This window comes from Giraffa tippelskirchi, chromosome 12, assembly GCF_054371585.1.
Source record: "Giraffa tippelskirchi isolate mGirTip1 chromosome 12, T2T-mGirTip1v1.2.pri, whole genome shotgun sequence".
NCBI lineage: Eukaryota > Metazoa > Chordata > Mammalia > Artiodactyla > Giraffidae > Giraffa > Giraffa tippelskirchi.
In genome coordinates, this window is record NC_137286.1 from 136,810,031 (window position 1) to 136,836,801 (window position 26,771).

A 26,771-nucleotide genomic window follows, 5' to 3' on the forward strand; every position below is an offset into this window, starting at 1 on the left:
AAAGTGAAAGTGAAGTCGCTCAGTCATGTCTGACTCTTAGCGACCCCATGGACTACAGCCTACCAGGCTCCTCCGTCCATGGGATTTTCCAGGCAAGAGTACTGGAGTGGGGTGCCATTGCCTTCTCCGGTTCCATACCTAGATGACTGAAATTATTATTTAAGTCTTTCACTTTGCCTCTCAAATCCGGATTCTCATATTTAACTGTCTTCTTGGTTTTACCACTTGGGTACTTCAAAAGCAGCATCTTCAGTAACAAATTTGTGATATTCCTGCCCAACTTTGCCCAAATCTGGTCCTCTTTGGTCTTCTCTTTACAACAAATCCACCACTGTCCATCCAGCTGGGTAAACCATGAATCCAGCAGTTGTTCCTGGTGTCTCCTCTCTCTCACAGTCCATTTCCAACACTCACAAAGGTCTTTGATACTCTCTCTAAATAATCCACCCTCAAATTTATTCCAACCCTTCCTCAGACCTCTATTCAATCACCCCATCTTGAGGAAGCCTCCTTTTTCTGTCACCCCTTCTCTGTCCCTATCTCACTACTTAGATCTTCCTGACATTTGCTTTTCTTAATGTTTTGTTCCTTTCTCTGGCAGCAATTATGATAGTGATTTTTACACTGGTTTTTAAAATTGTTTATGTTTATCCAACATCCTCTGAAGAAATGTGATGTCTGTTTTAGCTCTTTTTACCTTTGGAATATAGTATTTTTCAAAGTGTCAGTTGCAACCCATTAGTTAGTAGTGAAATCAGATTAATGGGTAATGTGAAGGTCTTTTTAATCAAATGAAACAGGGTAGAATAAAAGAAAGTTTTATCAGAATTAATAAAATGTAGTATTGGGCTTCCCTGACAGCTCAGCTGGTAAAGAATCCGCCTGCAATGTAGGAGACCCCGGTTTGATTCCTGGGTCGGGAAGATCTGCTGGAGAAGGGATAGGCTACCCATTCCAGTATTCTTGGGCTTCCCTTGTGGCTCAGCTTGTAAAGAATCCATCTACGATGAGGGAGACCTGGGTTCTATCCCTGAGTTGGGAAGATCCCCTGAGAAGGGAAAGGCCACCCTCTCCAGTATTCTGGCTTGGAGAATTCTATGGACTGTAGAGTCCATGGGGTCGCAGAGAGTCAGACACGACTGAGCAGCTTTCACTCTCACTTTCAGTAAACATATATGGGGCTTCCCTGGTGGCTCAGATGGTAAAGAATCTGCCTGCAATGCAGGAGACCTGGGTTCGATCCCTGGATTGGGAAGATCTCCTGGAGAAGGGAATGGCTACCCAATCTAGTATTCTTGCCTGGAAAATCCCATGGACAGAGGAACCTGGTCAGTTACAGTCCACGGGGTTGCAGAGAGTCGGACATGACTGAGCGACTAACACACATACACACACACAGTAAACATACATATCTTTGCTGAAGTTTTTTTTTTTTAGTTTTAAGTGTATCTATGTATTAACACATTATACATTTGTTGTATGGGTCTTGATGTAAAATATATTTCCTACTCCAGGTGTCAGCCAAAAATTATAAAACCATGGTTGTAAGGACACTACTGATTCCTAGCAGAAATTCAATAAATATTTGTTAAATCAATCAAAAAGGAAAAGCAAAGGTCTTGATCACTTCCCTTTTCCTGAATCTATTTCCTTGGCTTCTGTGATGTGCTCCTTCCATCTCTCACCATCATCACTCCACTGTGTGTATCTGTCCCGCAGAAATGAGCACACAGATTCTCCCTTGTGCACTACTTCCATTACTCTGCACTTTCAGTTAGCACCTCCACCTTTAAAAAACCCCTATGCTAATATTTTCCACTTTTAAAATCTTCTCCTTTCAGTATAAGGACTTTATATTCACCCCACCACTGGAACTGGTCATCTGGATATGTCACAATTACTTTAAGTCCATTTTTTAAACACCAGTCTCATTATTTCTGAGCCCTGTATTCAACCCCAAGCCTGTTTTATATTCTCTCTACAGAGGCTCCAAACTGGAAATTTTAGTCATCTTTGAGTCTTTTAATTTCCTGAATATTTGGTAAATTCAGCCTGCCCATCTATGCCTCTACCACAGCACAGGTTCTGTCTCTCACTATACTAATTCAATGATGTCTTAACTAGACCTCCTAGTCCATTCAAATATACCTTACACAGACATTACAGAGGTTAATTAAAATTAAGCTAACTATACACGTTCTCTGTTTACCAGTCTTTAAAAGCACTTTATCACTTACACTTTTCTAAATTATGGGTCCCTTGGAGAACATTTTGGGTTTCCCTGGTGGCAAGCGACAGTCTACTTCTCCAAAACGTTCTCCACCATGCCCTCCTTCAGGGGATCTTCCCAACCCAGGGACTGAACCCGGGTCTCCCGTATTGCAGGTGGATTCTTTACTGTCTGAGCCGCCACCACCACCCACCAGTGTGCATGCTCAGTCACGTCCATGGGGTTGCAAAGAGTCAGACACGACTAAGCATGCACATTGTTCGTAGTGCTGGTGGCTCAGACATTAAAGAATCCATCTGCAATACGGGAGACCTGGGTTCAGTCCCTGGGTTGGGAAGATCCCCTGAAGGAGGGCATGGTGGAGAACGTTTTGGAGAAGAAAGTAGACTGTTGCTTGTCTACAGCTGAAAGAGTTGGAGAGTCAAGGAAAGTGGCTGAATATGGGTATGTTGGTTTCTTCTGGGGGGTGATGAAAATACTCTAAAACTGATTGTGTGTGCTGTGCTAAGTTGCTTCAGTCATGTCTGACTTTGTGTGACCCTATGGACTGTAGCCTTCCAGACTCCTCTGTCCGTGGGATCCTCCAGGCAAGAGTACTAAAGTGGGTTGCCATGCCCTTCTCCATGGGATCTTCCCAACTCAGGGATCGAACCCGCAGCTCCTGTACCTCCTGCATTGCAGGTGGATCCTTTACCACTGGGCTACCAGGGAAGCTCTAAAACTGAGTATGGTGACAGTTAAAAATCTCTAAAAATATACTAAACTTAATTCTACTCTTTAAATGGTGAACTGTATAGTGCATCAAGTATATTTCAATTGGCTGTTGTATTAAAAGACATTGATGAGATGTAATAAAAGTTATGGATTCCACAGAAAAAGGACATCCCTATGACCCACTAGAAATTATAAATAAAACAGAAAATTACAAACTGAAAAGGAATTACAGTTTAATCCAAACTAAATTTTGGTCTCAAAATACCTGCTTATAGGATGTCAGTACAGAAGCTATTCTGAGGTCATAATGAAACATGCAATGGTCTCTAAAGATCAAACTTTTAAAGAGAAGAAAACCAAGATTTAGTTCTGATTTCTCTTGACTTACTAATCAGGATTTTTAACCACTGCTGTAGATACCCTGAAACATAGTTTAATACTTGAGGTGAACATACAAGATAATTCATACATACTTTAAAAATGATTAGGTAATATCAGATAACTACACTTCATATAACTTTAAATCTTCCAAAGATAAAATATAATTTACTTGATGAATAACATTTCAATTAAATTTTATTTCCACACAAAGTAATGTATATTAGTCACATCATTAGTAATTATTATTGCCTAAGAAATAATTTACATAATGTTATATAAAAGCCTATTTAATAAAACAGAGATAAGTTACCAATACGCCATTTTAACATAGACAGAAATACTATACCTTGTAGTTCCCAGACTTTCAAAGGCATCATTTCTTTATTACTCTCAATCAGGTATTTTTGGAATGTTGTCAGATTATCTCTAAGATCTGAATATCTTTCTCTGTATTAGAATATTAAGTAATGTTAATTATCATCATGTATTATAAATTACTATTATACAAGCAGTATATTTTTTAAATTATCTCTTCCTAATACTTAGACACAAACAGTTGGTTCAAGATAATAATAGTGATAAAGCTATAGCGACAGAATTTAAAAATAGGGAGGGAGACATGCATGTCTACTTTTTTTCAATGTATAAAACAAAACAAAATATAGAGATATATACTATCATTTGTTAACATTACCTATAAGGGATCCAAGGGTGAGGACAGAATTACTAGTTTTTATGTTATATACTTTTCTTAAACATTTTATAAATTGCAAGTCTTGCTTTTATAATTAAAAACAAAAACTATCTTATAAAGAAAGCTATCAATGCTTCCCGTAAAATTTTAGCTTATTTCTGAAAGTTTCATCTTTGAAACTTATAAAGAAAACTTATATAATTTTGCCTAATTAAACATATCTATGTATTCTTATAATTCACTGATCATGATGATTTGTTGGATCATGGAAAAAGCAACAGAGTTCCAGAAGAACATCTACTTCTGCTTTATTGACCATGCCAAAGCCTTTGACGGTGTGGATCACAACAAACTGTGGAAAATTCTTAAAGAGATGGGAATACCAGACCACCTGACCTGTATCCTGGGAAATCTGTATTCAGGTCAAGAAGCAACAGTTAGAACCGGACATGGAACAACAGACTGGTTTCAAACCGGGAAAGAAGTACCTTAAGGCTGTATATTGTCACCCTGCTTATTTAACTTATATGCAGAGTACATCATGAGAAATGCTGGGCTAGAGGAAGCACAAGCAGGAATCAAGATTGCCGGGAGAAATGTCAACAACCTCAGATATGCAGATGATACCACACTTATGGCAGAAAGTGAAGAAGAACTAAAGAACCTCTTGATGAAAGTGAAAGAGGAAAGTGAAAAAGTTGGCTTAAGACTCAACATTCAGAAAACTAAGATCATGGCATCTGGTCCCATCACTTCATAGGAAATAGATGGGGAAACAGTGGAAACAGTGACAGGCTATATTTTGGGGCTCCAAAATCACTGCAGATGGTGACTGCAGCCATGAAATTAAAAGACGCTTACTCCTTGGAAGGAAAGTTATGACCAACCTAGACAGCATATTAAAAAGCAGAGACATTGCTTTGCCAACAAAGGTCCATCTAGTCAAAGCTATGGTTTTTCCAGTAGTCACGTATGGATGTGAGAGTTGGACTATAAAGAAAGCTGAGTCCAGAAGAATTGATGCTTTTGAACTGTGGTGTTGGAGAAGACTCTTGAGAGTCCCTTGGACAACAAGAGATCCAACTAGTCCATCCTAAAGGAAATCAGTCCTGAATATTCATTGCAAGGACTGATGCTGAAGCTGAAACTCCAACTCCAATACTTTGGCCACCTGATGCAAAGAACTGACTCTTTTGAAAAGACCATGATGCTGGGAAAGATTGAAGGCGTGTGGAGAAGGGGATAACAAAGGGTGAGATGGTTGGATGGCATCACCGACTCAATGGACATGAGCTTGAGTAAGCTCCGGGAGTTGGTGATGGATAGGGAAGCCTGGTGTGCTGTAGTCCATGGAGTTGCAAAGATTCGGACACGACTGAGCAACTGAACTGAACTGAGGTATTCTTAAAGACTGACAATAATGCAGAAGAATGGCATTTTACCATACATATAATAAAAATTATCATCTTATTCTCCAATCTCTCATGAACTCAACACAGTACCATTTCATATTATTAGAGAGAATTATTTTTAAAAAAAGTTTATCTAGCTATTGGCACAATTTATAAATAAATTTTGTATTTTTGACCGTAAGGAGAAATGAATATTTTAAAGTGAGAGGAAAACTAAATATATAGAACATACATACATAAATGGATTAATCTCATAGTTAACAATAATACATGTACTGCAATGTCCTATGTTGAAATTTTATTCCAACATGGGACTACATTTTGAAAACTAATCAAGACTGCTCTTATAGTGAAAAAGCAACAGAACTTCCTGAAAAGAGGTTCACTACGAATTAACCACTGCTTTCACAATATTTTGTTACGGAGTAATATTAAGTTTGTAAGAGCTGCTGTGCTGCTTTTCATGTTTAATCATAAGCTTAATGATCATTTTCACTGGTAAAATTCTGTATGTAATCCAGACAAAAAGACATTATTCATAAGATACCTCAAAGCAAAAGGTTTTTGCTTAAATCAATTATGTAAAACCTGGGTACTTCCTCTCCAAAAAAACTAATATCCCAGGGTTCCAATGGCTTTATGGAATACAAGCAATTTATTCCCATAAATAGTTATGTTTAAGAAAGTATAGATTCTACGATGTGAGACATAGCTGCAAATGGAATAAAAACGTTATCTACTAAATAAAAACCTTACTTAAATCCATTTTACAAGAAGCATTAACAGGTTACAAGCATACAGCTTGTCCAGCAAACTACAGAAATGTAACTCAGTCATCTGTATAAAGCAATACAGTGTCCAAAAATGTTCCCCTTGCTCTGTACAATTATCTCCTCACAGAACTGACGTAAATGTCCTTTATAAATATTTGTAATACTAAATAAGAACTAAACATATTAATAAAAATGGTTATTTTTAATTAATTTTGCCTTTACGTTGGAATCACAAACTTGCCCTTCTTGTTAATAAGAAAAACCACACATAAAACTAAAATTCCCATCCATTAACATTCAGAGAGCACTCACCATCCTATTCCTTGTCTTCAATCAGTGATGCAGGAAAAACAAAGGGGGAGAACTTTACTTTTGGAAAGGTTACTTATATGTGTATATAAAATGAAGACCAGAAGTTAAAAGGTATTTAATATGGCAATCTTGTGACAGAAATTTAGGGAAATAAATATTTTCTCTTTTAAGACGTAAAAGTGTTGATTTTTTTATGCTAAAAACCCAATAATAACTATGATTTTTGTAACCCATCAGAAAAGATTCTACAAATTTTTGTTTTAGTTTTTGGCCAGAGATAACTCTGATCATTTTAAATTTCCATTATCTCTAATTGTACTCATTATCCTGTGGAATTAGTGATTATTTTTCAAATTTGAGCTTTTTTGCATTAACCGTGTGTTACTTTTGTAATAAAAACAGTAATATGTATATTTTTAGAATGTGAAACATATGCCAACACAACATATTGAATCTATTCCTTTAAAAACAAGCTTAATTGTATAGTAATAGTTTCATTTCTATTCAGACTTACTTTAATTTCCCAAAGAGAAATCCTTGAACTTCATTTGTTTCAGTAACATCTTCTGCAGTAATATTAGTCACAGTTATATTTTGGAAACAAAAACAAAATAAAATGAAAATATTTCAGACTGAAAGAGGAACATAGATAAAAAATTAGAACTCAAAATCAAATTCCATTTTTTTTACCTTGTTTTTCTTTCATGGATCAGTCTAATGATACAAGAGTGTGTTCTCTTAGTAAACAAGCTTGACTGCTGAATACTTGACAACCAGCTATATGCTCTATAGATAATTTTGTAGTCAAGCTCTATTTTATAACGGAGTGATAAACCAAGAGACTGATTCAGACTTGCCCGAAAGTGTCCAAGAGTCTCTGGTGGAGACGTGGGTTGGTGGTGGCCTGCTGCAGGGCTGGGGTCACTGAGTATAGCAGTGCATGCATGGGACCGTTTGAAGGAGGTCACCCTTATCTTCATCACCTTCACCATAGTTTGGCTATAGGTACATAACAAGGAGGGAATATAGCCCCACCCATCAACAGAAAATTGGATTACAGATTTACTGAACATCGCCCCGCCCATCAGAACAAGACCCAGTTTCCCCCTCAGGCAGTCTCTCCCATCAAGAAGCTTCCATAAGCCTCTTACCCTTCTCCATCAGAGAGCAGACAGACTGAAAACCACAAGCAGAGAAAACTAACCAATCTGATCACATGGACCACAGTCTTGTCTAACTCAAGGAAAACTATGAGCCATGCCATTTAGGGCCACCCAAGATGGACAGGTCATGGTGGAGAGTTCTGACAAAATGTGGTCCACTGGAGAAGGGAATGGCAAACAACTTCAGTATTCTTGCCTCAAGACCCATGTTCAGTTCAGTTCAGTCGCTCAGTAGTGTCCGACTCTTTGCGACCCCATGAATCGCAGCACGCCAGTCCTCCCTGTCCATCACCAACTCCCGGAGTTTACCCAAACCCATGTCCATTGAGTCGGTGATGCCATCCAACCATCTCATCCTCTGTCGTCCCATTCTCCTCCTGCCCCCAATCCTTCCCAGCATTAGGGTCTTTTCCAATGAGTCAACTCTTCGCATGAGGTGGCCAAAGTATTGGAGTTTCAGCTTCAACATCAGTCCTTCCAATGAACATCCAGGACTGATCTCCTTTAGGATGGACTGGTTGGATCTTCTTGCAAGTCCAAGGGACTCTCAAGAGTCTTCTCCAACACCACAGTTCAAAAGCATCAATTTGAAAACTCAAAAAGATAGGACACTGAAAGATGAACTCCCCAGGTCAGTAGGTGCCCAATATGTTACTGGTGAACAGTGGAGAAATAACTTCAGAAAGAACGAAGAGATGGAGCCAAAGCAAAAACACCACCTAGTTATGAATGTGTCTGGTGATGGAAGTAAAGTCCGATGCTTTAAAGAGCAATATTGCATAGGAACCTGGAATGTTAGGTCCATGAATCAAGACAAATTGGAAGTGGTCAAACAGGCAAGAATGAACATCGACATTTTAGGAATCAGCGAATGGACTGGAATAGGTGAATTTAACTCAGATGACCATTATATCTACTACTGTGGGCAAGAATCCGTTAGAAGAAATGCAGTAGCCATCATAGCCAACAAGAGAGTCCAAAATGCAGTACTTGGATGCAGTCTCAAAAACGACAGAATGATCTCTGTTCATTTCCAAGGCAAACTATTCAATATCACAGTAATCCAATTCTATGCAGATGACACTACCTTGAAGGCAGAAAGTAAAGACCTAAAGAGCCTCTTGATGAAAGTGAAAAAGTTGGCTTAGAGCTAAACATTCAGAAAACTAAGATCATGGCTTCCAGTCTCATCACCTCACGGCATATAGATGGGCAAACAGTGGCAGATTTCATTTTTTGGGCTCCAAAATCACTGCAGATGGTGACTGCAGCCATGAAATTAAAAGATGCTTACTCCTTGGAAGGAAAGTTATGACCAACCTAGACAGCATATTAAAAAGCAGAGACATTGCTTTGCCAACAAAGGTCCATCTAGTCAAAGCTATGGTTTTTCCAGTAGTCACATATGGATGTGCGAGTTGGACTATAAAGAAAGCTGAGTGCCGAAGAATTGATGCTTTTGAACTGTGGTGTTGGGAGAAGACTCTTGAGAGTCCCTTGGACTGCAAGGAGATCCAACCAGTCCATCCTAAAGGAGATCAGTCCTGAGTGTTCACTGGAAGGACTGACGCTGAAGCTGAAACTCCATTACTTTGGCCACCTGATGTGAAGAACTGATTCATTGGAAAAGACCCTGATGCTGGGAAAGATTGAAGGCAGGAGGAGAATGGGACGACAGAGGATGAGATGGTTGGATGGCATCACTGACTTGATGGACATGAGTTTGGATAAACTCCAGGAGTTGGTGATGGACAGGAAGGCCTGGCATCCTGCGGTCCATGGGGTCGCAAAGAGTCAGACATGACTGAGCAACTGAACTGAACTGAACTGATGCTCCAACCAGTAATGCTGAAAAAGCTGAAGTTGAACGGTTCTATGAAGACCTACAAGACCTTCTAGAACTAACAACCAAACAAGATGTCCTTTTCATTATAGGGGACTGGAATGCAAAAGTAGGAACTCAAGAAATACCTGGAATAACAGGCAAATTTGGCCTTGGAGTACAGAATGAAGCAGGGCAAAGGCTAACAAGAGTTTTGCCAAGAGAACACACTGGTCATAGCAAACACCCTCTTCCAACAACACAAGAGAGGACTCTATACATGGACATCACTGGATGGTCGATACCAAAATCAGATCGATTATATTCTTTGCAGACAAAGATGGAGAAGTTCTATACAGTGAGAAAAACAAGGCCAGGAACTTACTATGGCACTGACCATGAACTCCTTATTGCCATATTCAGACTTATATTGAAGAAAGTAGGGAAAACCACTACACCATTCAGGTATGACCTAAATCAAATCCCTTATGATTATACAGTGGAAGTGACAAAGAGATTCAAGGGGTTAGATCTGATAGACAGAATGCCTGAATAACTATGGACAGAGGTTTGTGACACTGTACAGGAGGCAGTGATCAAGACCATCCCCAGGAAAAATAAACGTCTAAAGGCAAAACGGTTGTCTGAGGAGGCCTCACAAATAGCTATAAAAAGAAGAGAAGCAAAAGGCAAAGAGACAAGAAAACATCCATTTGAATGCAGAATTCCAAAGAATAGCAAGGAGATAAGAAAGCCTTCCTCAGCGATCAATGCAAAATAGAGGAAAACAATAGAATGGGAAAGTCTAGAGATCTCTTCAAGAAAACTAGATATACCAATGGAACATTTTATGCAAAGATGGGCACAATAAAGGACAGAAATGGTATGGACCTAACAGAAGCAGAAGATATTAAGAAGAGGTGGCAAGAATACACAGAAGAACTATACAAAAAAGATCTTCAGGACCCAAATAACCATGATGGTGTGATCACTCACCTAGAGCCAGATATCCTAGCATGCGAAGTCAAGTGGGCCTTAGGAAGAAGCATCACTACAAACAAAGCTAGTGAAGATAATGGAATTCAGTTGAGCTATTTCAAATCCTAAAAGATGATGCTGTGAAAATGCTGCATTCAACATGCCAACAAATTTGGAAAACTTAGCAGTGGCCATAGGAAGGTCAGTTTCCATTCCAATCCAAAGAAAGGCAATGCCAAAGAATGCTCAAACTACTGTACAAATGCACTCATCTCACACACTAGTAAAGTAATGCTCAAAATTCTCCAAGTCAGGCTTAAACAGTATGAGAACTGTGAACTTCCAGATGTTCAAGCTGGTTTTAGAAAAGGCAGAGGAACCAGGGATCAGATTCCCAACATCTGTTGGATCATCGAAAAAGCAAGAGAGTTCCAGAAAAACATCTACTTCTGCTTTATTAACTATTCCAAAGGCTTTGACTGTGTGGACCACAAAACACTCTGGAAAATTCTTAAAGAGATGGAAATACCAGATCACTTGATTTGCCTTCTGAGAAACCTGTATGCAGATCAGGAAGCAACAGTTAGAACTGGACATGGAATAACAGACTGGTTCCAAATTGCGAAAGGAGTACGTCAAGGCTGTATATTGTCACCCTGCTTATTTAACTTATATGCAGAGTACATCATGAGAAATGCTGGACTGGATGAAGCACAAGCTGGAATCAAGATTTCTGGGAGAAATATCAATAACCTCAGATATGCAGATGACACCACCCTTATGGCAGAAAGTGAAGAAGAACTCAAGAGCCTCTTGATGAAAGTGAAAAAGTTGGCTTAAAACTCAACATTCACAAAACTAAGATCATGGTCTGGTCCCATCACTTTATGGCAAACACTTTGGGATACAATGGAAAGTGACAGACTTTATTTTTTGGGGCTCTGAAATCACTGCAGATGGTGACTGCAGCCATGAAATTAAAAGACGCTTACTCCTTGGAAGAAAAGTTATGACCAACCTAGATAGCATATTAAAAAACAGAGACATTGCCAACAACGGTCTGTCTAGTCAAAGCTATAGTTTTTCCAGTAGTCAGGTATGGATGTGAGAGTTGGACTATAAAGAAAGCTGAGTGCCGAAGAATTGATGCTTTTGAACTGTCGTGTTGGAGAAAACTCTTGAGAGTCCCTTGGACTGCAAGGAGATCCAACCAGTCCATCCTAAAGGAAATCAGTCCTGAATATTCATTGGAAGGACTGATGCTGAAGCTGAAACTCCAATACTTTGGCCACCTGATGTGAAGAACTGACTCATTGGAAAAGACCCTGATGCTGGGAAAGATTGAAGGAGAAAGTGATGACAGAGGATGAGATGGTTGGATGGCATCACCAACTCAATGGACATGAGTTTGAGTAAAATCCAGGAGTTAGTGATGGACAGAGAGGCCTGTTGTGCTGCAGTCCTTGGGGTCGCAAAGAGTCAGACTCTAATGAGCAACTGAACTAGACTGAACTGATAAACCAAGAAGTCTGCAATAAACCTTGGTGCAATAAACCTTGGGCTTAGCTCTTATGCCAGCAAGAAATCTAAAACCTAAAACATACAGGAGTTCTCACATATTTCTGACACCTTCAGACATAATCAAGAAATAGTCAGAAAGATACTAAAACTCATGGCCTCAAAGGATAAAGATATATTTTATATTCATTTCCCTCCCCCTCTCATGTACTTATCAAATTGTTACAGTATACAGTGTAGAAAGGGTGTGTTTGAGGGTACTTCAGGTTCTAAGAATCTGTGACCTTTTACAGCAAGGGGCTATGCTCCATCAGAGTGCATAAAGTACACTTCTACTTTCTTACTCATCTGAGAGTCTGGACTTCTAAGACCACAACCAAAAACCCTGGATGGTTTAATCAGGAAAACATTACTGACTGCCTTCTATAATGCCCACTGCCTGCCAGACAGATACCAAGAGGAGAGATGCAAAAGACACCAACCTTACTGGATGGAAAACGAGAGAGGCAAACAGACAGCTTTAACAGACTGTTTAAAACTTTTCCAAAAGGAAGCACAAAAGATATGGAATACAGAAAACAGAAAAATCCTCTTCTGACAGAGCAGGAACATAGGCAGCCATCTCAGAGGTACTGACTTAGACATATAATTCTTAAAAGATGAGTAGGCCTCAGACAAATAAAAGAGGTGGAAGGAAGATTTCAGGCAGAGGAACAACATATGCTAAGGGATGAAAGTACTCCAGAGGTCAGAAAGGCTTGGCACAGAGCAATACATGGACTCATCCAGGAAACAGAAAATTGTTCTGTATAGTAGTGCAATGTTACAGGACCACAGGGTACAAATGAGAGGTCTCAGGGACAGTGAGAAGGCAGAAAGAGGCCAGGCTGTGGAAAGCTCTGTTGTGTTATAGGACTTTAATTTATGAGGAGGTTACAAGGAATCACTAGGGTTACTTAGTTATTTGGGTAACTCAGGGTTTTTAATTGGTAGAATCACAAAGTCAGAAGTTCTGATTGAACACAGGAAGTTCAATCAGAAATCACTGTGGAGAATAGATAGACTATTCTCTTTTGGAGATGAGAGGACTAAGCATCCTGAACAGAAGGTCAGTTGGAAGCCTGATAGTCATAAGCAGAGGTGAAAAAAAGGAGTGAACTAAAGGAGTGGCAAGTAGAATGGAGAGAAGATATATTCCAAATATATGATGAAAGTTAACCTGCAGTTTGTAATATAGGTAATATATATAATCACATGACTTTTTAAAGAAAATTCTACAAGCCCAAGGACAGTTAGAAAATGCCTATGGTACTACCATGACTGTTAAATAAGATGTGTGTGTGCACGTGTGTGTTAAGTCGCTTCAGTCGTGTCCGACTCTTTGCAATCCTATGGACTGCAGGCCGCCAGGCTCCTCTGTCCATGGGATTCTCCAGTCAAGAATACTGGAGTGGGTTGTCATGCTCTCCTCCAGGGGATGTTCCTGACCCAGGGATTGAACCCAAGTCTCTTATGTCTCCTGTTCTGTCATACAGATTCTTTACCACTGGGAAGCACTAAACAAGATACTATATTATAAAGCACTGTAAAGCAATATACAAGCTATATGGAAACATAAAAAATCTGGGCATTACTATTTCTGCTACACCTTTTCAGTAACTCTTTAACCAGCAGGATTTCAACTGCAATAATACAGACCTTGATCTGTAGCACACTCAGTAGGAGGGACTAGAGCTAAGCTGTAATCAGAGCAAGGCCTCCAGAATCAGAGCTTGAATAGAAAAACAAAGCTGAAGCAGAAGCAGCATCAGAGAGCATGTAACAGAATGAATCAGAAATTCTTAACCAAGAATCAGGTATAAATAAATTTCCAATGAGCCAGGTAATAAAAGATTTCCATAAGAATCTGAAAAGTTCTTTATTGTTTTTAGGTCTCCAGATTCTTTCATCTAGAGCATGCATTCAGTAGACAGAACACAGATACTGGATTGGTAGACTGCAGATCTAATCAATCTAATCAAATATTCACAGGCCTTTCCAATCCCATTTCAAAACAAAAAGCAAAAACACAACACAAAACTAACTTCATTAAAAATAAATACTTCAGACCAAGCTTTGTAAGGCAGTGCTACCAATGAGTTTCAGGTTTACCGTGACACATCCCCTCTAGATCCGCAACTTTGCCCCCAGGGGATGATTAGGTACATCACAGGCAAGTCTGAACGGGGTCAGCCCCCTCGTAGTCATAAGCAGCCTCACCAATTGCTTCTACACATCCTACATGTAGTATCAATTTTTATTTGTTGCTGAAAATGACTGGGAAGCCATTGAATATAACCAAAATTATATGCTACTTCCAATTTTTGAAATTTCTGAGAGCGTAACAACATGAAATACATTTTAGTTTAAAATTAAATTGCCTCCAGCCTCAAATTAACGTGTGCAGGATAAATGGAAGTGTGTAACCCTCCAAATTTTTTTACTCAAATATAGAGAATAAACTTACTTTTGACTTGAGTATCATCCAATGCTTTGTATTCTGTACTCTTAATCGCTAGCTCCACACCATAGCCAGATAAGTACATTTTCTGTGAGGATGGTTTCTGTTCAGACACATTTTTTTTTTTAAAAAAAGGAGAAAATATTTTGTTAAACACCTGCTTTTGAATTCAGAATGATTGTGTGTTAGGACATGAGGGTAAATCATTAATATTGAAGTTTTTAATCACTGTGAAATACTGCTCTTCAGGGCATATTTATACTCTCTCTAGAGACAGTCTATCAAGGAACTAGAAACTGGTTGATGACCACATCTTTACTTTCTAAAACCTGTGTCATGACACTAATGTTATAATTACTGTTTTACAATGAAAAAAGTATCTGATCTTTTTCTGTTTTACAATATGATAATTTTGCCATCTTCCCCATGAGTTAATTAATGGAGGATCCAATACAAGTGAGTTTCAACAAAACTGTACTCTTTGGGGAGAACTACAAAGATTTGCTAAACCAGTAAATGCTATTCATTTGCTAGCTGTCTGGATGGAGGGCAACTGGAGATCCCCAAAAGCAAATAATGGAAAGTAGAGGCAAAGGAAACAAAAAAATCTCAATGCCTTGAGCAATCTATTCAGTTCTTTCTTCATGTTTCTTGATGATTAAAATATACCAACTGGATAGGTTAGCACCTATCCTTGCAGTGAGAAATTTGCCTAAAACTGAGTTGTCTGAAGTATTTGTGATCAGAATTTGGCACCTTACTTTCTTTCACCTTATATATTAAGAGCAAACATAAAATGTACTTCTAGAAATTACTGTATGAAGAAAAAGAAGTCATCATATTTTTTTTAAAAAGTAAGCAACCTGGATGGATACTTGTAAACTTTAAAAGATGTCTAAGGTTCGTTCTGGCTTTTAGACTGAATTCTTATCAGTTGTGCTATAATCATAACCATTTGGCATATTCTTCCATGGGTTAGAAAATCTGTTTAACCTAGTACTTAGCAAACTCCTGTGAAGATGTTATGCCTTGGCTTAACTAAGGTTTGCATGAGGGCAGTTTTGCAATCCTACACATGAGAGAGGAAGGGGCAGACACCAAATGGAAAGGAAATCTTAATAGTATACTACTCTTTTCACTCTCTTCTTTCCTCCCTAAACTTCCCCCAAGCCTTAAAAATAAGTATACAACCTGAGTTGTATATTCCTCGACTGTTCTACTTCCAAATAAGATGATGTAAGAACTAGCTTCAGATATGCAGGAAAGTGTTTAACATTGCTGCCCAGACTAAAATTTAATTTGCTAATTTCTCAGGCACATGTCCAATAAAAGACAACATGAGAAAAACTGGGTTGTTTATAATTATAGTAATCTGGCAAAGTTTAAAGTCTTTTAAAGAGTTTTTGATTTCATACAGCTCAATTTAAAAATACATTTTGACTGTCCACTCAAAAGACAATTAGCTGGTGGCTATGCTCTAAATTCACATATCTTGTTATAGTTCATGAAAGAAATGCAATTTCACATAACCAATTCCATCACCAGTTGTGGAATAGTATTAGCTCCTCAGTAATACAGATAAATGTTCATTCATTTCATATTTACTTTCTCTATTTGAAAATGCATTAGTATAAAAATCTGAATTGTAGTTTGATAACTTTGGATTTGCAAACCAAAAATTCTCACAAGCTAAATCAACTGTTGAGAGGAATCCTTCTTCATCACCCTATTTCCTCTTTCCCTACAAAAAAAGCATCTGTTCAAAAGATAGTGCAAATAAGTCTGTTTTTATTATAATTACATGTTGACTAGATTTATAGTATAATTATTTTGGATGTACAATATGTAATTACATAGAAGGTTATAATTTGATGCTACAAAGTACCCAGATAACTGTTGAGTATGCTTTCACAGAAGTATATTTAATGGTCACATTCTCCAAAGAACAGCCTGGGGCACTGATTCTCAATAGATGAAAATACCACCCAACGGGAGCATATTAAAATCACTTAGGGACTTCTTTAAAAAAGATAAACATATACTGTAATCTCACATTCCTTTTCTGATATAATTGACATATAACATTGTATTAGTTTATGGAGTACAATAAATATAATGATTTGATATGAAATCAAATCAAACCTTTGAACAACATAGGTTTGAACTGTGTAAACTGCAATGATCTAATTATACATGGATTTTTTTTCCCCCAATAGTAAACCACACTATTACATAATCCTTGGTTGGTTGAACCTGCAGATTCTGAACTATGGATACAGAGGAATTTTATATTAATACTTATTATGAATGTTTTGGGAAATGCAAATTAGAACACTCTTTCCATGTTGGGAATATAGAAGTAAAAAAGAAAAGTCCTTCTAAGGGCCATTTTAGTGTGTGAGGTGAGAGTTTGGTTGTGTGTGTGTGTGTGTTGGTGGGGGATGGAGGTGTTGAATAAAATTTGAGGTAGCACAGTAATAAGTTCTATGAAGTCATTAAAAATAGAATAATGTGGTAGAATGTGATAGCAGTGAGAGTCGGGAGAGTGGGGGATAATACAACACATTTGATCTGAAACTTGAATAAGTAAGCAGCTTTTCAAACAGATCAGTTTGAGAGCATTCCTACACAACGCTTAGCGCAATAAACTAATATATACTAACAATATATCAAGTTAGATTTCCTCATTATAATACATTTTCATTAAAAATAACTGTTTATTAGTCCTACCAAATATTATGCATCCTATAGTTGTATGGTTTTGTTTTTTATCCAAGTTGTAAATCTGTTCCAGATATATATACGATAAGGGAAAGAAACAAACAGGATACTTTCCAGAAAAGACACAGAATCCCAATATATTTTTCCACATAAAATTCACATTTGATTGTTGTGTTATCAGATATAAGTATTCTAGGAGAAGTTATTATGTAAAATCTAGTAGAGAAATTATAAAAAGTAGTTATAAAAAATAGTTTTTATAGCCAAAGTAATCTTGAATAAAGCAAGCATGTACCTGAATGTAATGCCGAAGAACATAAAGAATTTCCCCATTTTGAGCTTTTTCAGACAACACTGTGTGAAATTTATGAAACGCTCTTGTACCCATTTCTGCATAGAGAATAATCACTGGTAAATTCTCTTTGTCTGTAGGAAATTTGTGATCTCCTTTAAACAGATAGGGTCTGGGCCTAAAATGAAAACAAAACACAAACAAGAACTGAAAGTAAAGAGCATATGAGAAATAAATCATGAAACCAAAGAGTGGTGCCTCTAATCTGCCAGTTGGTCGTCTTCCAAGTGGCAGCCCAGATAGATAGGCCACTGGCAACAGCCCAGAGTCAGTAAAAATGTAGCAAGTTTTATCAGGGGTCAAGGATTCTTCAGGGATAAGAGAACTGCCTTGAATTTTGCCCACAGAGAGAGTGACCACATCTGCTTTTGGTTTTACATAGATGCAGCCTGGATGAGGGCTTCCCAGGTGGCATCAGTGGTAAAGAACTCGCCTCCCGATGCAGGAGACATAAGAGATGCAGGTTTGATCCCTGGGTCAGGAAGATACATAAGAGAAGCAGGTTCAATCCCTGGGTCGAGAAGATGCCCTGGAAGAGGGCATGGCAACCCACTCCAGTATTCTTGCCTGGAGAATCCCATGGACAGAGGACCCTGGCGGGCTACAGTCCATGGGGTCGCAGAGTCAGACATGACTGACACAACTCAGCACACACAGAGCCTGGATGGACAGCAGCAGAAACCCTAAGACACCATCAACTTCGAACTGAGCTGAATGTATCAATAACTTGATGCAGGCCCTACGGGAATAACTGTGAACTGAGGTCCCCACTGAGTCAGAAATTTTACTTCAGGTAGGGGACTGGGGCATGTGCTTTGTCTCAAAGGAGAACTGTTGCCCCTTTACCATAACCCTAAGATCACAAAAGGTCCAAGTAACAGTGCTCTTGAATATACTATTTCCACTTGACCAGAGACAATTACTGGGTCCCTTCCACCCTATTGCAACTTCCCTGGTGGCTCAGATAGTAAAGCATCTGCCTACAATGTGGGAGACCCCAGTTCGATCCCCGGGTTGGGAAGATCCCCTGGAGAAGGAAATGGCAACCCACTCCAGTATTCTGGCCTGGAGAATTCCATGGACGGAGGAGCCTGGTAAGCTACAGTCCATGGGGTCACAAAGAGTCAGACACGACTGATCAACTTCACTTTCGACCCTATTAGTCACTGAATCCTAGCTGACTTAGGCCAAAATGAAAACACCAGATAGTAGAGTTACAAGGCTTCCTGAGTCAGGAGTTCAGTTTCAACTAAAGCTTAGCAGTAATTTTCTTTTTAAAAAGGGGTGCACTTGGTGCCTGAGTCAGGCAGGTGGTGCTGTTGTACTCGGAAACTGCCTCCCTGTGCACTCAGGCAGCCATTCAGTCTGTAACTGAAGCTGTGATTTCCTGTTCTCCTCCTGGGATTCTATGTTGTTTCTGTTGGTCCACCTGGGAATACACTATATGTGGTAGTCTCCCAGTGAGAGTGTCTCCCTTTAGATTTCATGAGCATTCACAGCACTCAAGGCGTATACATGTACAATATCAACACCAGTTACAGATTCAGATGTGGGAACCAAAACAGTAAAAATAAAAGTACACTGAATTGGCCTAGTGTGGATGCTAAGTCGTTTCAGTCGTGTCCGACTCTTTGCAACCCCATGGACCATAGCCCACCAGGCTCCTTCATCCATGGGATTCTCCAGGCAAGAATACTGGAGTGGGTTGTTCTCCTCCAGAGGATCTTTCCGACTCAGGGATTGAACCTGTGTCTCTTACATCTCCTGCACTGGCAGGCGGGTTCTTTACCACAGCACCACCTGGGAAGCCCAAATTGGCCTAGAGATCATTTTAATCCCCTTTCCCATTATGTGCACCTTCCAAAACACATCAGTTGAGTCTGGGTGCCTTTTCCTGAAGTAACAAAGACCTAAAACTCTGTAAGAGGAGCTACAGTAGCAGGTATCTGAAGACTGCTATTACCCAGCCAGACGCACAGGGAGTGAAGAACAGCAGGGGGAGATAGAGAGAGAGGAGCAGCAAGAAAGCAATTCAAGTGTTGAGCTTCTGTCTCCCCAACCCAGGGGGCCCTTGTCCTTCCTCTCCCAGAAAGCCATGTGTCTGTCAACATCCCACCCTTGTTTCTAAAACTGTCAAGAACTATAAAAGGGCTATGGCTTGGTTTCAGCCTACTTACAAAGTAATAAGTTGGGCTTCTGTCATGCCTCATGTCTGGCAGAAGACATGAGACTCTGACGTCAAAGACAAAGAACGTCACTGCTCAGGGCACAGCAAGCAGCATGAGCATTACACCTGCTCCCTAAGTTCCACGACAGGGTGTGTGTGACAAAATAGGGACACAAATGGATGCTACACAAACAGCGGGTGTACAAGGAGCACCATACCTGGGGAACCGCCGTTGTATAACAAGCCCACTCTTCTTTTCAAAAGCAAAATTTTGAAATTTCTTTTCAAAATTAGTTATTATGTAATTCCTCAAGGTTGCTCACTACAAACACAACCATGAAAAACGGTTCAAGTAAAAAGCAGTCCAAATCTTGCCTTTTTTACTCGTCAGACCCAGCAAGAATATGCAGGAATTCACAGGGTCCATGGCAGGGTGCCTCTCCTAACAGCTTGATGTTAACCTTGTGTTAAATCTTAAATTAATTTAGATTTACAATAATAATATATATAATAATATATATAATAATATTATATAATATTAAAATACATAATATATATTAATATTATATAATAATAATATATAATTTTAACAATAATATATAAAAAATAATATATATTATAATATATAATGTATATTATATAATATATTCTTATATTATATATATTATATACATTATGTATGTTATATTATATATAATATTATATAATATATAATACAACATATATTATATATAATATATAATATATTATATATAATTTATTAAATATATATTAATATATATCAATATAATACACATTTTGTATATATACTTATAATATTAATATCTTTAATATATGTTAAATATATTATATATTAAATATATAATGTATAATATATATTATATATAATATATTACTGTATATTTATATTATGTATAATATATATTTATATAATATATATAATACTATATAATACTATATTACTACTACTTATAATATTACTACTCCAATTATTACTTATATTATAATTACTTTATTAATTATAAACTTATAATTTAGATTTAATATCTAAATATTAAATATTTAAATTTAATCTAATATTAGTTTCCATAAGAAAATTGAAACATCAGACATCAGAAGTCAGAAACCAATAGCAATTATAAACCAACAGCAATTATAAAAGTTATCAAAATTCCCTTTATAAAATGCACTAGGAAAAGAAAAACACACATTAGGGCTGACAATTTTGGAGTCAGTCTATTAATGCTTTGAAAGTGAAGTCACTCAGTCGTGTCCGACCCTCTGCAACCTCATGGACTGTGTAGCCTATCAGGCTCCTCCGTCCACGGAATTTTCCAGGCAAGAGTACTGGAATGGGTTGCCATTTCCTTCTCCAGGGGATCTTTCCAACCCTGGGACTGAACCCAGGTCTCCTGCATTGCAGGCAGACGTTTTACCATCTAAGCCACCAGAGAAGCCCTTAATGCTTTAGAGGAATACATAATTCCTATGCTAGATTAACTCTTACAGAATAACATGGTTGCCTAATTTACTATATGAAGTTAGAATAACATTAAAATGGGCATATAGTTTAAATTACAGCTAATCTCATTAAAGTAGAAAAATAAGTCTTAATAAAAGCATAAGCAATCAACAAAAATTAATACCACACCATTAACAAATAGTTTTCCCTAGCAACACAAAGGAGGTGTAATAGTTTAAAATATATTACACAATATGCCCAAAGAGAGAAACTTTGAATTCATCTTAACAGGTGAAAGAGTTCATAAAATAAAACAATTATTTCTGATTCTAAAAAGAGAAGAGTATAAAACTTCAAAGTTTTAAAAGAAGGAGTGAACAGAAGACATACGATGTTATCCACTGGGATTTGATATAGTAAACATTTAAATTCTTTAAATTAATTAACAGATTTAACATAATTCTAATTAAAACTCTACCCAGGTTTTTTAGGGAGTCAGTTTGACCGGAGAAAAAGGACTCTAATGTTAGTTTGAAAGCATCAAGGAGTGCAGAGCTAAGAACTTTGGAGGGGGGGAAAAAGCAGCTATGAAGAGGAAATTGTCCTGTGAGACACTGGGATAAATTATTAAAGCAATAAATACTAACAACATAGCACTGTTACAAGAAACATAATAGTATAGAACAAATAGTTATAAAATAGATCATAGTATAAATACAATGAATATAATAAATGACTAGCACCTGAAGGGGGGAAAGATATGACTGGATCCTTGTCTTCCTATGAAAATAAATTATACACCAATTAAAAGTTTAAGGTAAAATAAAAACTCTAAGAAAGCTACTGGAAAATATTAGTAAAATCTCTTACTTACTCAGGTTTGGAAAAAACTGTGTCAGTATAAAAACATACACACATAACGGAAAAATCAGGCTACATAAAAGTTTCTGTATATTAAAATTAATATGAAATATAAGAAAATATTTGAAAGATTCCAACAAATAAAAGAAGTACTAATACGAATTACTAACTATACATTACTGCCTAATATATAAAGAACTCAGAGGCATACTTAGGGACGCCTGGTGTGCTGGGGTTCATGGGGTTGCAAAGAGTCAGACACGACTGAGCGACTGAACTGAACTGAACTTTTATTGGGCTTTTTGCTTCATTTATTGCACTTCACAGATAACTGCATTAATAACTGAAGGTTTGTGCCAACTGTGTTGAGCGCGTCTATGGTGCCGTTCTTCCAACAGCACTCGCTCACTCCCTGTCTGGGTCACATTTCTGTAATTCTCTATTTCTCGCAGTATTTCACATTCTCCTCCAGCAAAAAGATTAACACTTACTGAAGGCTCAGATGGTTAGCACTTGTTAGCAATAAAGTGTTTTTAAATTAAGGGATGTACATTTTTTAGACAAAAGGTCATTTGCATACTCAACAGACTACAGTATAGTGTAAACGTAACTTTCATATGCACTGGGATACCAAAAGCTTCATGTGAATTACTGCAGTATTCACTTTATTGAGGTGGAACTGAAGCCACAATACCTTTGAGGTCTGTATTTGAAAAAAACAACTTATGTATATAAAAATCTCTCTCATGTATTTTATGGTATTTTGGTATTCTAAAATCAAAAGCTAATCAAGACAAAATATTGAAAGTACTTATATATTTTAGAGAAGGACTTAAGACTCAGATAAATATTCAGAGCACATTCTTTTATACACAGTCTTAGAATATTACAATTTTTATTGCAAGAAATTTCTATTTCAACCCTCATCTCTCTCTATAAATTGCTTCTTTTACTACAAGCTATCATTAATTTACCTTGAAGTAGCCTTCTTCAGCAGCTTTTTAATCTCATTAATTTTACAGGTGTGTTTCTTATGGATAACCACAAACGCAGCACAGCCATCTGGTGGGGGTTCATCAGCTGCAATCTAAGATTTCAAAGATGACACTTAGCTACAGTAGTTGGTAATTACAATATCATTTTTAAAACTCACACATTACTTTGATTAAAATAACTTATCAACTTACTATTAAATTATTGCTCTAATTAAAGTAAAAATATCTATACACAGGCAGAATCAAACAATTTAACAAAATCAACTTTACAGTAGGAAAATATGCTTTGAAATTATTGAAAATGTACCATTAAACTAAAATTTTCTTTATAGTTAATTTCATAGGTGATTTGTCCTCATTATTTCCTTATCTCAGTTCAGTTCAGTTGCTCAGTTATATCCAACTCTTTGCAACCCCATTGACTCCAGCACACCAGGCTTCCCTGTCCATCACCAACTACTGGAGATTACTCAAACTCATGTCCATTCAGTCGGTGATGCCATCTAACCATCTTATCCTCTGTCGTCCCCTTCTCCTCCCACCTTCAATCTTTCCAGCATCAGGGTCTTTTCCAATGAGTCAGTTCTTCACATCAGGTAGCCAAAGTACTGGAGTTTCAGCTTCAGCATCAATCCTTCCAATGAATATTCAGGACTGATTTCCTTAAGGATGGACTGGTTGGATATCCTTGCAGTCCAAAGGACTCTCAAGAGCCTTCTCCAACACCACAGTTCAAAAGCATCAATTCTTCAGCGCTCAGCTTTCTTTACAGTCCAACTCTCACATATATAATTGACTACTGGAAAAAACATAGCTTTGATTAAACAGACCTTTGTTGGCCAAGTAATGTCTCTGCTATTTAATATGCTGTCTAGGTTGGGCATAAATTTTCTTCCAAGGAGTGTCTTTTAATTGCATGGCTGCAGTCACCATCTGCAGTGATTTTGGAGCCCCAAAAAATAGTCTGTCACTGTTTCCACTGTTTCCCATCTATTTGCCAGGAAGTGATGGGACCAGATGCCATGATCTTAGTTTTCTGAATGTTGAGCTTTAAGCCAACTTTTTCACTTTCTTCTTTCACTTTCATCAAGAGGCTCTTTAGTTCTTCTTCACTTTCTGCCGTAAAAGTGGTGTCATCTGCATATCTGAGGTTGTTGACATTTCTCCCAGCAGTCTTGATATCAGCTTGTGCTTCGTCCAGCCCAGCATTTCGCATGTTGTACTCTGCATATAAGTTAAATAATCAGGTTGACAATATACAGCATTGACATACTCCTTTCCTGATTTGGAACCAGTCTGTCGCTCCATGTCCAGTTCTAACTGTTGCTTCCTGACCTGCATACAGATTTCTCAAGAGGCAGATCAGGTGGTCTGGTATTCCCATCTCTCTAAGAATTTTCCAGTTTGTTGTGATCCACACAGTCAAAGGCTTTGGCATAGTCAATAAAGCAGATGTTCTTCTGGAACTCTCTCGCTTTTTCGATGATCCAGTGGATGTTGGGAATCTGATCTCTGGTTCCTCTTTTTATAAATCCAGCTTGAACATCTGGAAGTTCATGGTTCACATACTGTTGAAGCCTGGCTTGGAGAATTTTGAGCATTACTTTACTAGCGTGTGAGATGAGTGCAATTGTGCAGTAGTTTGAGCATTCTTTGGCATTGCCTTTCTTTGGGATTGGAATGAAAACTGACCTTTTCCAGTCCTGCGGCCACTGCTGAGTTTTCCAAATTTTCTGGCATATTGAGTGCAGCACTTTCACAGCATCATCTTTCAGGATTTGAAATAGCTCAACTGGAATTCCATCACCTCCACTAGCTTTGTTCATAGTGATGCTCCCTAAGGCCCTCTTGACTTCACATTCCAGGATGTCTGGTTCTAGGTGAGTGATCACACCATTGTGGTTATCTGGGTGTTGAAGAACCTTTTTGTACAGTTCTTCTGTGTATTCTTGCCACCTCTTCTTAATATCTTCTGCTTCTGTTAGGTCCATACCATTTCTATCCTTTACTGTGCCCATCTTTGCATGAAATGTTCCCTTGGTATCTCGAATTTTCTTGAAGAGATCTCTAGTCTTTCCCATTGTTTTGTTTTACTCTATTTCTTTGCACTGATCACTGAGGAAGGCTTTCTTCTCTCTCCTTGCTGTTCTTTGGAACTCTACATTGAAATGGGTTTATCTTTCCTTTTTTCCTTTGCCTTTTGCTTCTCTTCTTTTCACAGCTATTTGTAAGGCCTCCTCAGACAACCATTTTGCCTTTTTGCATATCTCAAGTAACTATAAAATTACATGAAATATTTAATTATAATTAACGGTTACAATGAAAATATAATCAATGGTAGGCTATGGAACTGGGTATTATAAATCTGTAGATCTTTTTAAACTAAACATATTCACATTAAGAAATTTATTTATGTTTCTAGTATGCTTCTTTGTCAAATACAGTCTGGGTATTTTTACATACTTGTTGAAACATCTGAACAGTTGGAGAGTATGCCCTTATAGAGAAAGCAAACTTTAAGAGGTTGATATGTAAATTGTCCAAAAATTGTCCAGCTTTCTTCAGGATTAAGTTGTTGTAAGAATAATCTGATTCTGTAAAAAGAATTCAGAAGAAAAGGATGTTAGTATTTTGTATTTCAACACATAGCACATCTCTCAGTGTACAGCTAACTAAACTAATGTCATATTTTCAGTTTGGAATAGAAGGTGTTAGAGCAAAAGGGAAAATCAAGATCTCCATATTATTTACTTCATTTGTACCTTCCAGTGAAGTCCAGGCAATCAATACAAGTCCACATGAAAATAATCTTGCCATTAAAATTTATGTGGACGACACCAACATTCACTTCCAGGTTGCAGAGTTATAATACATGGATAAGATATAGGCCCTACTTAAAATTTAAGAGGAGACTAAGAACAGCATAGGACTCTACACCATCTCTAGACCAATTCTCAAACTGTAATTAAAAATTATCTGTATAATTGTTTGTTTAATGCTGTCCTTCCCATTAAGCTAAGCTGTTAAGGCAAGAATCTTTCCTAGCCTTTCAATTATACCTTTCTACTCTTGGCACACAAAACAGACATTTAACACATTTCTGGAATTAACATTTAAGAAGTGAATAGACTTTTTCATTAAGGCCAATAATACTTTCCTAACCCTGTATTTCAAAGAGTCATCATACGAGACTAGGTGTGCTCATTCACTTCTACTTCAACAAACTACAGGTGATTTTTCAGGAAATTATAGTGAGTTTCCCTCCAATAATCAAAAAAATCATGCAAGATTTTCTTTGGTAGTAAAAACAACAAAAAAGCAACTAAAGAAGAGATATTATCTTAAAAATGGATCTTAAAAAATCCTAATAGCTACAGGGTCAATAAAATAGTCAAAATTTAATCACATAACGAAAATAAGACTACATCAGTCAAAATGGATTGGTTTTACATGAAAATAGAGGAGTGAACAGAAACAAATCTGAGTAGTACCAGGCACAGACATCAAAATTTGTCAAGGTCACTGTTAGTTGCTCAGTTCTGTCCAACTCTCTGTGACCCCATGGACTGCAGACTGCCAGGCTCCTCTGTCTATGAGATTCTCCAGGCAAGAATACTAGAGTGGGTAGCCATGCCCTCCTCCAGAGGATCTTTCCGACCCAGGGACTGAAACCAGGTCTCCTGCATTGTAGGCAGATTCTTTACCGTCTGAGCCAA

At 37.7% G+C, this 26,771-nt stretch overlaps 1 protein-coding gene across 4 annotated transcripts in view; it reads right to left on the reverse strand.

Moving 5' to 3' along the window:
• UGGT2 (UDP-glucose glycoprotein glucosyltransferase 2) overlaps nucleotides 1-26,771 on the reverse strand; it is a 125,832-nt gene that overhangs the window by 87,623 nt on the left and 11,438 nt on the right. For 2 of the 4 annotated variants that reach the window (XM_081550336.1, XM_081550334.1), the window contains exons 3-8: nucleotides 25,519-25,649; nucleotides 23,035-23,147; nucleotides 17,514-17,688; nucleotides 14,504-14,600; nucleotides 7,031-7,082; nucleotides 3,672-3,772 (exon numbers count right to left, since the gene is read on the reverse strand). In XM_081550336.1, coding sequence (XP_081406462.1) covers nucleotides 3,672-3,772; nucleotides 7,031-7,082; nucleotides 14,504-14,600; nucleotides 17,514-17,688; nucleotides 23,035-23,147; nucleotides 25,519-25,649 — 669 coding nt within the window. Of the gene's footprint in view, nucleotides 1-3,671; nucleotides 3,773-7,030; nucleotides 7,106-14,503; nucleotides 14,601-17,513; nucleotides 17,689-23,034; nucleotides 23,148-25,518; nucleotides 25,650-26,771 lie in introns of all 4 variants that reach the window. The other 2 variants (XM_081550335.1, XM_081550337.1) reach the window with 2 other exon arrangements.